Below are 15824 nucleotides of genomic sequence, written 5' to 3'. Positions count from 1 at the left end.
TTACACTACGGGCAATTTAGCATGGCCAATCCACCTAACCCGCACATCTTTGGACTGTGGGAGGAAACCGGAGCACCCGGAGGAAACCCACGCACACACGGGGAGGACGTGCAGACTCCACACAGACAGTGACCCAGCCGGGAATCGAACCTGGGACCCTGGAGCTGTGAAGCATTGATGCTAACCACCATGCTACCGTGAGGCCCCATCTTCTTCCCTATTTCTCATCCAGACCAAGAAAGCCCCTAGAAAGATGTTCATGACCAAGCAATGCCTTTCACCCAGTGACTTCCATCAGTTGTCCAGTGAGATGAAGGGTTCGCCCTCAAAATGCCATGCCAACTCTTCTATGACTGTTAACAGGCATTTTAAGTGACAACTAGCTGTCTGACAAGCCTCCAGGTGTTGGTTCTTGCACTGGCTTTAACTCCTTCCCCAACATAACGTTTTGGGTTAAATGAGGGCGAAAGCAACACAAGACCCCCACCTTACCATTTGAAGGCTGTTTGGTATCTAAAGCATTCAATTGAAAATCAACCCGATGATTTTTACTGTTTATATAAAATTCTCTCTTGTTAAATTTCTGTAGTTACATTAATTTTTTTCATTTTTATCTTTGTGTTTCAATTTACATTCACCTAAGATTAACATCTAATAAATCTTGCAAAATGACATGTAAATCAGAGGGTGGGGTGTCACACAGACCTGAAATGTTATTCTGCAGATAGTAAAAATTATTTTGTTTAAAATGTGGAATATTGTGGCTTTATTCTTTCAGGAAATAACTAGGATTTTGCATTTTTTTAAAAAAGTTACTGTCTCGATCAAGGTCATAACAAAATTGAGGCCCCTTTGTGGATTTCTTTTTATTTTTTCAATTTAGAGTACCCAATTCTTTTTTTCCCCATTAAGGGGAAATGTAGCTATTTTTGGGTTGTGGGGGTGAGACAGACGAAAACATGGGTTGAATGTGCAGACTCACAGTGACCCGGGGCCAGGATCGATCCCAGGTCCTTGGCGACGTGAGGCAGCAGTGCTAACCACTGCGCCGCCAGTCTGTCCTCTTTTTTGGATATTGAATCCACAGATTGATAGAGATGCTGGCATTTGCTGAAGATTAGAGCAACAAGACTTCACAGTGATTTTTACTGTACCTTTTAGAAAGCACAATGCCCGTGTTAATTGCTGAGGCTTCTCCAGAAGAGAAAGTTCCTTCCTGAGTATCGGCAACAACTAACAAAGCTTCTGTTAATACCATTGGCAGAAATGCTAAATGTGTGGCGCGATCTCACTGAACTGCAACAGAGTCGTGTGTCGAGCGTGTTTGACTGGGTGTTTCCCGGCGCGCGCAGCACTGAGAAAGATCACGCTATAGAGCAGGACTCTATGGCAATCCGGGACCGCAGCGGGAATCGCCCCCGCCGAGGCCACACTTAGTCCCGTTTCCTGCACTGAGGAGTTTAGCTCGCCAGAACTCTCTGGTGGCCGTCACCTTGACGGCCACCGGGAGCGAGTGTCCTCCCCCATTCCCCTATGGTGCCATGAAATGGCAGATATGTTGCACTGTCCCCCTGCTCAGCTGGAGTCTTCGACATCATGCCCGGTCCGGCAGGTCCTCGAATGACAGGCACTGCTGATACACGCAAGGCCTCCTGCGGCGCCTCCTTTGCACCTCCTCCTCGACCTGTTGGGCGGCCGGCTCGCGATCCTCAAAGGCTGCCTCCTATTCCTCTGGGGCAGGCTTCGCTGCTGCAGTTCCTCCTCATTGAGCATCTCAAGCTCGTACTGCCATAGTGCAACCCCAAGGGCTGCAGCGACTAGCAGGAAGCCTACCATTGCTGGATTGAATTCCAATACACATTGTCTGCAAGGGGTGAATGCCAGCACGTTAGCATGGTGCGTACCCCCATGCCCAGCCAGATTCAACGGGCTACATGGTGGCCATGGTTGTCACTGCGGTCCCTGCCCTCACATGTCCTCCCCTCCCACAACTCCGGGCCTCGTCGGTGCGCGTCACTGTCGGGGTCTCTGGCCCTGACGCCCACCCCTGCTGCCAGGAGTACTAATAGGTGGCGCTGCCCTTGCCAGCGGCACGCTCCACGGTCCCTGTCGGGCGCACACCTCTCGGAGCTACTTTGGGCGTTGCCCTTGGGTGGGCTGTGTGATGTCCTGCTGCTGGTCGGCGGACGGTTTGGGGTGGGTGGTATGGCAGAGGGTAGAGTGCGGTGGTGGTGGAATGGGAGAATGGGGGCTGTGGTGCGGGTGTGTGAGCACCCCTATGGCCGGCAGAACCAGGGGCCAGCGTGTACGCAGCAGGATGTCTGCCTTGCAGGCTTCTGCAATGGCCGTCGGTACGTGCCTGGACACCGTCTCAGTCAAGTGAGGAGTCACCCTCCTGGACCTAGCTGTCCCCATCCCCAGTCAGTCCGCCCACAATAGTGCCTCTCCGTGTCCTACCTCCTCTCTCCCCATCAGCCACGGCACCAGTTTCTTGATTTTTTTTTTTTTCAAATAATTTTTATTGAAAGAGTTTTTCCATACAAACATTTACCCCTACTAATTTTTTAAATTATTTACAACACAATCCCTCTAGGCAAATATCCCTCCCTCGCCCGCCCTCTCGCGCGCACCAGTCCTCCCCCCCCCCCCCCCCCCCAAGCAACAACTTAACAAACAAGGCAGCCTACAGTTTCAGACATGAGCAACGAGCAGACTTGCCCGCGTTACAGTCGTGCATGTCCCCCCACGACCCTTTCTGCCCCCCCTCCCCCCCCTCCCTCCCCCCCCTCCCTCCCCTCCCCCCTCCCTCCCCTCCCCCCCCCCCCCCCCCCCCCCCCCCCCCCGGGTTGCTGCTGCCACGACCCCGAACGTCTATCTCTGATCCAAAAAGTCAAGGAAAGGTTGCCACCGCCTGGAGAATCCCTGTACCGACCCTCTCAGGGCAAATTTGATCCTTTCTAGCTGAATATAGCTAGCCATATCGTTAATCCAAGTTTCAACGCTTGGAGGCCTCGCGTCCTTCCATTGAATTAATATCCTTCGTCGAGCCACTAGGGACGCAAAGGCCAGTATTCCGGCCTCCCTAGCCTCCTGTACCCCCGGTTCTACCCCGACCCCAAAGATCGCAAGCCCCCATCCTGGTTTGACCCTGGACCCCACCACCTTCGACACCGTCCTTGCCACCCCCTTCCAGAACCCTTCCAGCACCGGGCATGCCCAGAACATATGCACATGGTTCGCTGGGCTTCCCAGACATCTGACACACCTGTCCTCACCCCCAAAGAACCGGCTCATCCTTGTCCCCGTCATGTGAGCTCTATGCAGCACCTTAAATTGCACGGGGTCTTTATCCCGCTTCAATATCAGGGAGATCAGAGCCTGCGACATTGTCGGGGGCAGAACCCCCCCCTCTCGTGCCTCATTAAAGGCTCGTACCAGTACCGGTCCCACCAAGTCCACATTTTTCTTGTAGAATTCCACCGGGAACCCATCTGGCCCCGGCGCCTTCCCCGCTTGCATCTGACCTATTCCCTTGACTAGCTCCTCTAGCCCTATTGGCGCCCCCAGCCCTTCTACCAGCCCCTCCTGGACCCTTGGGAACCTCAATTTGTTTAGGAAGTCCTCCATTCCCCCTCTCCTCGTCGGCGGCTCAGACCGATACAACTCCTTGTAAAAATCCCTGAAGACCCCGTTCACTTCTTGCCCCTTCTGCACTACCTTCCCGCCCCTCTCCTTCACTCCCCCAATCTCCCTAGCCGCATCTCGTTTGCGAAGCTGGTGTGCCAGCATCCTGCTCGCCTTTTCCCCATACTCATAGACCGCGCCCTGTGCCCTTCTCCACTGCGTCTCTGCCTTCCTGGTGGTCAGCAGGTCGAACTTGACCTGCAGGCTGCGCCGTTCTCCCAGCAGCCCCTCCTCTGGTGCCTCCGCATATCTCCTATCCACTTCCAAAAGCTCCCCCACCAGCCTCTCCCTCTCCTGCCTCTCCTTTCTTTCTCTGTGTGCCCTTATGGAGATCAGCTCTCCCCTGATCACTGCCTTCAGGGCCCCCCAGACCATCCCCACCTGCACCTCACCCGTGTCATTCAAGTCCAGATAGCTCTCAATGCTCTTCCGGACCCTTTTACACACCTCGTCGTCCGCTAACAGCCCCACATCCAGCCGCCACAGCGGGCGCTGGTCCCGCGCCTCCCCCATTTCCACATCCACCCAATGTGGTGCATGATCAGAGATTGCAATGGCCGAGTACTCAGCTTCCCGTACCCTCGGGATCAGCCCCCTGCTCAACACGAAAAAATCGATTCTGGAGTACACTCTATGGACGTGGGAGAAAAAGGAATACTCCCTCGCCCTCGGCCTACCAAACCTCCATGGGTCTACTCCTCCCATCTGCTCCATGTACCCCCTCAGCACTTCTGCCGCTGCCGGCCTCCTATTGGTCCTTGAGCTCGATCTGTCTAGCCCGGGGTCCAGCACTGTGTTAAAGTCCCCCCCCATGATCAAGCCCCCTGCCTCCAGTCCCGGAATGAGGCCCAATAGGCGCCTCATAAAACCCGCGTCATCCCAGTTCGGGGCATATACGTTGACCATCACCACTTTCTCCCCCTGCAGCTTACCCTTCACCATCACATACCTACCCTCCTTGTCCGCCACCACCTCCTCCGCCACGAACGACACCCTCTTTCCCACCAGAATCGCCACCCCCCCGGTTCTTTGCGTCCAATCCAGAGTGGAACACCTGTCCCACCCACCCCCTTCTCAGGCGAACCTGGTCCACTACCTTCAAATGGGTCTCCTGTAACATTGCTACATCAGCCTTCAGTCCCTTCAGGTGTGAGAATACCCTTGATCTCTTGACCGGCCCATTCAGCCCCCTCACGTTCCAAGTGATCAGCCGGGTCGCGGGACGACCCGCCCCCTTCCCCTGCCGATTAGCCATGTCCTGTTCCCTGCTCGCCCCGGGTCGACCCTCCCCTTCTGACCCGCTCCCCATGGCGATGGCCCCCTCCCCCCACCTCTCCAGTCCTCCACTTCCCGTTTCTGGTCTTTCCAGCAGCAACCCGGTGTCCCTCCCTAACCCCCCCCCCCCCTCCCCCTAAGGCTAGGACCCCTCCTAGCCGCGATGTACCCTCCATCGTACTCCCGTAAGTCAGCTGGTTTACGCTGACCCGGCTGCTCCTGCCACACTCCGACTCCCCCCGGCTCGGGGGGCGGGGGGGGGGGGCCTCCCCCCCCTTGCCACTCCTCCCTGGCCCCGCTCCAACGCGGGAAAGGTCGCCATTGCTAGCCACGCCCCGCACTCCTCCCCTCCCCCCTCCTCTGCCCCGCACGCGGGAAAACAGAGGAAAGCCCGCGCCTTCGCCCTGCCACACCCCACCCCGCCATCTTCAGTTCCACCCCCGTCCCCGTCCATGCCTGTAAAGAACCCCCCCTAGGAGCCCATATCCCCGATCTGCTCTCCCCCCCGTCCCGCCTCCCCAACTTAACATTATAAATAACAGATAGATAACAAATAACAATGTACTTAACAGTCGCCCTCTACCAAACAGCATAAATAACCATAAATAACCATGAATAACCACAATAACAATAACTAAGGGAAGTTGGCAAAGGGGGGAAAAAACATCAGAAGAAAAACCCAAAGCAAGAGTTCAAGATCCAAACAAGGAAAGAAGAAAAAAAAAGGAAACCGTTCCAATAAGAGTTGCCCAGTTCCGACCCAGCCGAAAAAAAAACCGCTTGTTCAGCTGAAAGTACCCGAGCGGCTATGGCCGCCAAGTATCCCCTGGGTCTAATTCGAGTCCAGTTTCTCTTCCTGTACAAAGGCCCACGCCTCCTCTGGGGACTCAAAATAGTGGTGTTGGTTCCTGTAGGTGACCCACAAGCGCGCTGGCTGCAGCATTCCGAACCTGATCCGTTTTGCATGTAGCACCGCCTTCGTCCGGTTGTACCGGGCCCGCCGCTTAGCCACCTCCGCACTCCAGTCCTGGTAGACCCTCACCGTCGAATTCTCCCACTTGCTGCTCCTTTCCCTCTTGGCCCACTCCAGCACTCTCTCACGATCGCTGAGTCGCTGGAACCGCACCAGCACCGCCCTCGGGGGCTCATTTGCTCTTGGCTTCCTAGCCATGACCCTGTAGGCCTCTTCCAGCTCCAGGGGCGAAGGGACGGCCCCTGCCCCCATCAGGGAGCTCAGCATTTCTGCTACGTATCCCGGGAGGTCTGACCCCTCCAGGCCTTCTGCCAGGCCCAAGATCCTCAGGTTCTTCCGCCTCATTCGGGTATCCAGCTCCTCAAAACGGCTCTGCCATTTCAGGTGGAGTGCCTCGTGCACCTCTACCTTTCCCACGAGGACCGTGGCCTCCTCCTCCCTCACAGTCATCTCCTGCTGCAGCTCCCGAATCGACGCCTCTTGGGTCGCCTGGGCTCCCATCAGCCTGGTGGTCGTCGCATTCATTGACTCCAAGAGCTCCATTTTCAGCTCCGTAAAGAAGCGCAGGAGAGCGGCCTGCTGCTCCTCCGCCCATTTCCTCCATTCCTCGGGTGCGCCACCGGCCGCCATTTTGGTCTTCTTCCCCCGCTTTTTTTGAGGAGCTGCTGTTGCTTTCTTTACCACCCCACTCCGGGTACCGACCATAAAGTTGGTCTGGTTCTCCTCAGGGAGCCTTCCCCCACCGGGATTTGTCCTTACAGCGCCGTTGGGGCCCTCCAATCGGCCCGAAAACACCTTTGTAGCAGGAGCCGCCAAACGTGCGACTTAGCTGTTCATAGCCGCAACCGGAAGTCAGTTTCTTGATTTTTAAAAGCACAAGTGAACCTCACCGTTGGCAATTCCCCCAGTGGAGGGGGAGCATCAGGGTCACCCCGGAGAATACCGGGTCAGGCCCACTAATGATAAGCCAATGGCGTTTACTGTACGTGTGGAATGGAACGCCGTCGAGGCACAGGAGAATTGCAATTTGCCGTGAAACTTGCGCATGCCATGATTTCGGCATCGGAACTGATTCCCTGCCTCATCGTGATTCCTGATTCCGGAATCAGCCGACAGAGAATCTCGACCTGGATGTTTATTTGAATCTATTGGCTAAACAGTCTTCAGATAATTAAACTGTTAACATTTTGGTACCTAATGCTTATGAGCCTGTCCCCAAAGTCTATCAATTCAAATTTTGGCCTTCCAAATAATGACAGAATGAAACATTTGTAGAATTTGTTATTTAGAAAGAAATGTTTTACTGGCAATTTTGGTCAATTAAGTCAGAGGAGACATTTGAGAATGTGAGGTAAGTGATAATAACGGAGGAATTTAGAAACTGTATGCTAGTATCTATTAAGTAACACATGGAAGGCTGTAGGATTTCTAAACTAAGGAAAGCTACAGTTCTGGTATATGGGTCCGATATATCGCATAGGGAGCTATGGGATAGTAGATCTTCATTTTAAACCGACAGGGAAACTGGAAGGATAGAACGTTTTAGAATGGAAAAGATTCTGGCTTTATGGAGAAATCGGAAGCAGTTCCAGTTAATAAAAATGACAATATAAAGCATAAAATTGATGTAAAGAAACTAGTACGCTTTCACTGCTGTAAAATAAGGCAGGTAAAAGTGACTGATTAGAAGCTGAAAGTTAAATCAGAGCCAGTAATAAAAAGAAAAAGACTGTACCAGTAAAGGAAACGGGTGATCAAACAGTAGCAAAAGCACATTTGCAAAGTGTTTCCTCAGAACTTGCTAGAGTGGTTGAAATAGTTGAGAGTAATGAAGAGGATTCTTCCCAGTACTGATGAATGAACATAGAACATAGAACAGTACAGCACAGAACAGGCCCTTCGGCCCTCGATGTTGTGCCGAGCCATGATCACCCTACTCAAACCCACGTATCCACCCTATACCCGAAACGCAACAACCCCCCCAACCTTACTTTTAAGGACACTACGGGCAATTTATCATGGCCAATCCACCTAACCATCACATCTTTGGACTGTGGGAGGAAACCGGAGCACCCAGAGGAAACCCACGCACACACGGGGAGGACGTGCAGACTCCACACAGACAGTGACCCAGCCGGGAATCGAACCTGGGACCCTGGAGCTGTGAAGCATTTATGCTAACCACCATGCTACCCTGCTGCCCCGAATGAGTCGGGTTACTGGAGGTTATCGATATTTTGACTCTAAAGGGAGAAGTATTCCTTTATTTTTCCAACAAAACAAGTAAGCAAATTAATATTTGGAGAGATGTTGGTGCTGTTCATTCATTGATGGTAGCTGATCATACAATTTATCTTTCAGACGGCTTGACGAAAAAAATAGTAGTGTTGGAAATATTCATGGGAAATATGAACCTGTTCCGTTGCAGAAAGTTAATTTATGAAGTGACTAAATAAACTGAGTTGTTATTGTCAGAATTGTTCTTGTTTACCTAATGAAGGGGCGAATGTTATACTGGGTAATGATTTGACAGGTTTGAGAGTATTAGTATCTCCAAGAGTTTTGAGGGAATCAGTTGAGGTGACAACTGAGATTTTATAGGAAGACCAGTATTGTTGTCCTGAAATGTTGTCAGATTGTTTGGTAACTAGGGCTCAGGCTTGTAAGACTAAACACGATGAAGTGGAACCAACTGAGAGGGAAGATCATTTAGGTGTTTTGCTAAATGGGACATTTTTTCAGGATTTGAATGTGGTTAAAGGCCCTGAAAAGACCAAGATCCAATTATTCAGCCTTAATTCCTTGATTGAAGCCCAGTAGGTTTGGGGGGATTGTCTCGGCTGGTGTTTCCTGAGAAAGGATCAGAAGCAGTTGCTGAAGTTATTACTTAAAAAATGGCCTATTACTGAGGAAGTGGAGACCTCCTCTGAGACAAATGGATGAAGAGTGGACAGTTGCCCATCAAATTGTTGAACTTCCTGTTTATTGCAACAACATTTTAATAATTACCCATAAGATTCCAATGGCCGGTCATTTACAAATAAGAAAAACTCGGGTTAAAGTAATGAAGCACTTTTGTCGGTCATGATTGCATGGAGATGTGGTTGAATTCTGTAAGATATGTCACACCCTGTCAATTGGTTGGGAAGCCCCCATTGTCGATTAAACCAGTTCCATTTATCCCAATATCTGCTTTTGATGTAGTATTGACTAGGGTCCTAGTGGTTAGTGTGGGACCACTATCAAAACCAAAATGCAGCATCAATTTATTTTTTCTACCCAATTCCCCACAATATCATTAAGAAAAATGGCTGCAAATATGGTAATCAAAGGATTAACTCTGTTTTTCATCAGGTATGCGTTACCCAGAGAGATTCAATCTGATCAGGGATTACATTTCATGTTACGGTCCTCCAGGAGGCAATGCATATTTTAGGAATTAAATAGGTTCAATCACCTACATAGGAAGACCAGTATTGTTGTCCTGAAATGTTGTCAGATTGTTTGGTAACTAGGGCTCAGGCTTGTAAGACTAAACACGATGAAGTGGAACCAACTGAGAGGGAAGATCATTTAGGTGTTTTGCTAAATGGGACATTTTTTCAGGATTTGAAGAACTTAAAAACCATGATTAGCACTTATTGCCTTGAATATCCCAAGGACTGGAAAATGGGGATTTAATTTTCATTATCTGCCAACAGAGATGTATCTCCTGAGTCAACTGGTTTCAGCCCCATTGAGTTAGCCTTCAATTCGTTTGTGAGAAATGTATGCCCTGGAAGAAGAAATACTCTCTTAGACCACGTGTCCAAGTTTCGAGAACTCTGTCAAGACATACACAATAGCTCGGGAATATCTAAAGGTTTCCTAACAAGTCATTAAAAACCGAGCAGATGAAACTCAAACTTTTAAACTTGGGAATAAAGTGCTAGCTCTGTCACCTTTGTTGGGTGAACCACTAAAGGCTAGTGGACCCGATTATGTTAAAAAGAGACTCACTAAGGTAAACAATGGAACTAGTACTCTGGACAGAAGGCAGCATCAATGAATGTGTCATATAACATATGCTAAAATGTATCTACAAGGTTATGCAGGAGGCGGAGGAGGCGTCAGTAGAGGAGCTGAAAGCTAAGTGGGAGGGGGAACTGGGGGAACAGATCGAAGACGGGACATGGGCTGATGCCCTGGAGAGGGTTAATTCTTGCTCCTCGTGTGCGCGGCTTAGCCTCATCCAATTCAAGGTGCTGCACCGGGCCCACATGACTGGGACAAGGATGAGTAGGTTCTTTGGGGGTGAAGACAGGTGTGTCAGGTGCTCGGGGAGTCCAGCGAACCATGCCCATATGTTCTGGGCATGCCCGGCACTGGAGGAGTTCTGGAAGGGGGTGGCGAGGACGGTGTCGAGGGTGGTGGGATCCAGGGTCAAGCCAGGATGGGGACTCGCGATTTTTGGGGTTGGGGTGGAGCCGGGAGTGCAGGAGGCAAAAGAGGCCGGTGTGCTGGCCTTTGCGTCCCTAGTAGCCCGGCGAAGGATCTTGCTACAATGGAAGGATGCGAGGCCCCCAAGCGTGGAGACCTGGATCAATGACATGGCGGGTTTCATTAAGCTAGAGAAGATCAAATTCGCCCTGAGAGGGTCGGTACAAGGGTTCTTTAGGCGGTGGCAACCTTTTCTCGACTTTCAGGCTCAACGATAGGGTACGGGGACAGTAGCAGCAGCAACCCGGGGGGAGGGGGTGGGGGGAAGGGGGAGGGAAAAGGTGTTGGGGGGGGGGGGCGGACGATGATTATGTTTGTTTATTTAATTTAAATTTATTTTTAAGTTCTTCTGTTGTTCATTGGGGTTGGGGGGGTGGGGGATGGGATACATGCGTCGATACGGCCTGGGGGTGACACAGGTATTATGGGTTATTTTGTTGCATTTCATTGTTTGTCGTTACGTTTTATATTTTCTGTAAAAAATTCCAATAAAAATTATATTTAAAAAAAAACATATGCTAAAATGGTGTTATGACAGAGATGCTGGTCAACCAGTGAGTGTACTCTAGGTAGCAAAGGAAAAGAATATGAACTGAATTTAATGGTTCAAACATTGAGTCAGAGATTTGAGGTTCTCATGTCAAACCCCCAATAACAAAAAGAGCCAATACAAAGGTAATAACATATTTGGATAGAATATTACATCATCTTCCAGAGAAGTTTCAGGATGACATAGCCAAGGTGCTAAAAAGAATGAGTCAGCGTGCATAGATAGACCAGGGTGAACTTTGCATGACATTAATGTGGGAAATGCTACACCAATCAACAAAACTGTTACCAACTCAATCCTGAAACATTGGCTCTCGGCAGAGAAGAAATTAAATTTCTGCTGGACAGTGCTATCATTGCCAAAATCGAATTAGCTATAGTTCTCCAGTCATACTGGTACAGAAACATGATGGATCACTAAGATCCTGCATTGAAAAGTTAATGCAGTTAACTAAAACAATGCAGTTCCTCAGTTTGAATATTGCATTGATAGAGTTGGAAATTCAGACTTTGTGAACAATATTGGCTTGTGTTTCTCCCATCTTCAATTATATCCATAAACACTGTCACCTAAAACACTGAAGAGTCTTGCTCTCTCTCACTTAACATGAGGACACAGCTCACTCAACTTTTCCCACATTTCCCAGATCCTGTGAACCTCTATAAGTGTTCACCAATACCCAAACCATTATTCTTCTCAATTCTACACTACTGAATTCTAGACCCTGAAATCTTCCTCTCTGATTCCCCCAGATCCCAGCACCTGCTGCATTATTCCTGGTACATCTCAGTGCAATGTCTCTTCCTGCCGCCTCTATAAATGCTGGTAAATTCTGGGGCCCACCTGGTACTTTCAGAACCTGAGCCTGTTCCTCGTGCTTTCCCACCATAGGGACACCCCTAATTTTGGTACATAAGTGCCCCTGATAACTACTCGGCATAACAACCTGGATCTTATAAAAGCACTGACACACCATGATCAATACCATAGCAAATCTTCCAATATTTAAGTCCGATTAAGAATTAAGGACCTATATAAATTTACCTTTCTATTTATATTTGCAGTACTCATCAATGATCTCTGCACCCACTTCAGAAGAGTTATTAAAGCTTTGGTGATCAATGCATTTGATGGCAATTTCCTCAAATCCTTATATGGTGAGTATTCGCTGTATAAAGGGTGGTGGGACTTCCCCAATATTTCAGTGAAGAAAGGTACTGTCCATTTTAAAACTGAGTGCTACAGACAAGACCGTTTGATTTCCATTGTGTGCTGAATGAGACAATTTAAGTTGCAGCCAGAGGAATAATGCAGTAACAGATTAGGACTCCGTGCAATTTGCTTATGGGGAATAAATAATGTGAGCCTACTTGTGACAATAAAGGTTATTTATTTATTTATTTAAAATCAGCACGGAATGCTATTCACCCACTCCTGAATAAGGTCAGAACCAAACTCCAGTATGATTCCTCCGTAAATTCAGCAGTCTACTAGTAGTACTGTCAGGCTTCACACATAAGGAATGCCCCACCATCACTAGTAAGGGACTTCAGGGCCCATTGCCAAGAGTGATTTAGTAGCATCACTACTGGCTAAACCGACCCAAGTCCTGAAGAGCACATCAGCAAGACAGGGCCTGCGAATGGTGGTGAGGGAATCAACACGAGGAAAAGACCTTCATCACCTCACCCTCATCAATCTATCTGTTGCAGATCTATCTGCCTGTGATAGCATTGGTAGTAGTGACCACTGCACATAGCTGCTGGAGACCAAGGGCGGTATTCTCTGGCCGCACTCACCTGGCGACTGGAAATTTCTGCCCGAGGTCAATGGACCTTTACATGGTCCGCACTCCACCCGTGGCAATCTTGCGGCGGGCGGAGCGGAAGAACCCAGCCCCAAGAGACATCTTCATGGTGAACATACCCTCCATCGTGCTGTGTGACACTACGGCCACAGGTCAAAATTGGGCATTCTGTGGGCCATCGGCAGCAGCAGAGATATATTCAACCGCAATTTGTAGACTCATGGCATAGCTTATCCCTCATTTTCCCATTACCATCAAACCAGGGAACCAAGCCTTTCAGATTCAGAAAATGAGGTGCCAACCTGGTGAAGCTATAATCCAGAACTAGATGTTTTGAAAACATAATAATAATAATATACTTTTATTGCACAAGTATGAAGTTACTGTGAAAAACCCTTGTCGCCAATCATAACTAGCATGTTAAAGACAGAGCTAAACAACCCCACAGCCAAGGGATCAGATCAAATCTCTGAACCCAGTCATATTCGGTGGTGAATGATGGTGGGCAGTTAAACATCTAATTGGAGGATGAGCCTCCACAAACATCCCAATCCTCAATGATGGGAAAGTAGACACATCAGTGTAAAAAAGAACTTTGCCAGAAATGCCAATGGATGATCCATCACAACTTCCTCCTGATGACCCCAACATCATAGCTATCAGCCTTCAGTCAATTCAGTTCACTCCATGTGATATAAGTAATGGCTGAATGTACTGGATGCAGCTAAAGTGCTGGGCTTTGATAACTCCCAGCTGTCCTATTGAAGACTTGTAGTTCAGAACTAACCGCAGAACAAGGCAGGCTGTTTCAGTACAGCTACAACACTGGAATCTACCCAAAATTGTGGAAAATTGACCAGATATTGTTTGTCCATAAAAAGCAGCATAAATCCAATTTAGTCAATTACTGCTGTACTCTCAAATAACATCAAAGCGCTGAAAGGAAAGGTGTCATTGGCAATACTATCAAGTGACACATACTCACCAATAACCTGCTCACCAATGCTCAATTACATTCCCTCTGGGCCACTTGGCTCCAAACTTCATTATAGCCTTGGTCTAAATGCCAAGAAATAATCATCTCCAGGAGGAGAGAATCTAACCATCTGCCCTTAACATTCAATAGCATTACCATCATTGAAGCTCCGATCATCAACATCCTGTGGGTTACCATTGACCAGAAACTGAACTGGACTAGACATATAAACACAGTGGCTACAAGAGCAGGTTAGAGGCTGGGAATTCTACAGTGAGTAACTCATCCCCTGATTTCCCAAAACCAGTCCATCATCTACAAGGTATAAGTCAGGAGTGTGAGGAATACTCTCCATTTGCCTGGAGAAGTGCAGCTCCACCACCAAGTTAATTATCATCCAGGACAAAGCAGCCTGCTTGATCAGTACCTCATCCAGCACCTTAAACATTCAGTTCCTCCACCACCAATGTATGTTACAGCAGTGTGTGTATCAACTACAATAGGCAGTGCAGCAATTGATCTAAGCATCACTGACTGCAGTTCCAAAATCCATCACCTCTACCACCTAGGACAAGGGCAGCAGACGCATGGGAACACCACCTCCAAGCAAAACCCAGTCCTGACTTGTAAATGTATCACCATTCTTTTATTGTCAATTGATCAGAGTCTGTAACTCTCTCCCTAACAGCACTATGGATATACCTACACAACATCGATTACAGCTGTTCAAGAAGGCTCACCACCACATTTTCAAGGGCAATTGGAGATAGTAACAAATGCTGCCCTCGCTTGTAATGCCCACACCCATGAGCGGGTAAAAAAAGAGTCCTCAGCAGTATCTGTTTACTGTCTTTGTCAACAAAGAGGAGACTGGTTACAAAATTAGAAACAAAACGGTGAAGGCCCAATAACCAGACATGTTAAATCTGTGTCTATCCCCTTGGCTGCTGCCAGACCTGCTGAGCATTTCCAGCATTTCCTATCGTTATTTCAGATTTTCACCATTTGCAATATTTTGCTTTGTGTCACTGAGTAATCTGTACAGGTTATATTTCTGTTTTCCCAGTTTGGAGTTGGTGCTCCATCAGCAGAAATCCCATTCATCCAAATCCAGACATTTTAGGTGAAGGTTGACAGAAGTCAAAATTTAGCAATACTGTTGCTGTTAATCAAATCACCAAGATTCAGGCAACATCACCATCTTTTCCATCTTGGATTCTGCTGTTCTTGCAACATCACTTTGACAAAGCTCTGACATTCATTCCCTGACACCATCAGCATAAGAACTGCAGCAGTTCAAAGAGAAGATCCACCACAATCACTTTTTAAGAGCCAATAAGGACAGACAATAAATGCGACCTTGTCTACAGTCGCCTGCAAATTTTTGAAAAACATGCAACTTACTAGCACACAACATTGGGAAATCTTTACTGCCTGTCCAACTGGTACCACCCCTGGCTTGCAGAGTTATCTGGACCTGAGAGACAAAATTACCAGTTCCCTGTGACATAATTACCCTTACAGGTCGATGTCATCCATGCGTCTCTCTTTTACAGCCCAAGCCATTTTTTTGTGAAACGTCACAAACTTCAGATTGAATCGTCAATAATCAACAATGAACTGATGGCCACAGACCTGCCTGGCTCTGGTACCTCAGATTTTAACAATTTTACGCTGTATTGTGAAAGTATCTAAAAGCCAAAGGATATTACTTACCACAAAAGCAACTGCAGATGCTGGAAATCTGAAACAATACCAAAACATTCTGGAAAAACTCAGTGGGTTAGGTAGAATCTGTGGAGAGAGAAATAGCGTTAGCACGATATTATTTGAGAAATAAGCAGGAGTAGACCACACAGACCTTGAACCTGCTCTGCTATTCAATACGATCATGGCTGATATTCTGCCACTACTGCTCATGTATTTGTTTTGTTTGGCCCCTTGTTCCGCACTGTAACCAATCACTGTTGTCGATGTACCATTTGTCAATGTTCTCTGTTGATTATTCTTTTGGTCTACTATGTACGTACTGTGTACGTTCCCTCGGCCGCAGGACAATACTTTTCACTGTACTTCGGTA

The 15824-nt window shown here is 48.4% G+C and overlaps 1 protein-coding gene across 1 annotated transcript in view; it reads left to right on the top strand.

Annotated features, from left to right (window-relative positions):
- ccdc82 (coiled-coil domain containing 82) overlaps positions 1–15824 on the top strand; it is a 144845-nt gene that overhangs the window by 21899 nt on the left and 107122 nt on the right. Inside the window, exon 4 of the mRNA XM_038818712.1 lies at positions 12026–12118. Within this exon, the coding sequence (XP_038674640.1) occupies positions 12026–12118 (93 nt within the window). The remainder of the gene's footprint in view (positions 1–12025; positions 12119–15824) is intronic.

This window comes from Scyliorhinus canicula, chromosome 14 (assembly GCF_902713615.1).
Source record: "Scyliorhinus canicula chromosome 14, sScyCan1.1, whole genome shotgun sequence".
Classification (NCBI taxonomy): domain Eukaryota; kingdom Metazoa; phylum Chordata; class Chondrichthyes; order Carcharhiniformes; family Scyliorhinidae; genus Scyliorhinus; species Scyliorhinus canicula.
Note: the sequence above shows the minus strand (reverse complement) of the source record. Positions and strands in the feature narration are given on the sequence as shown.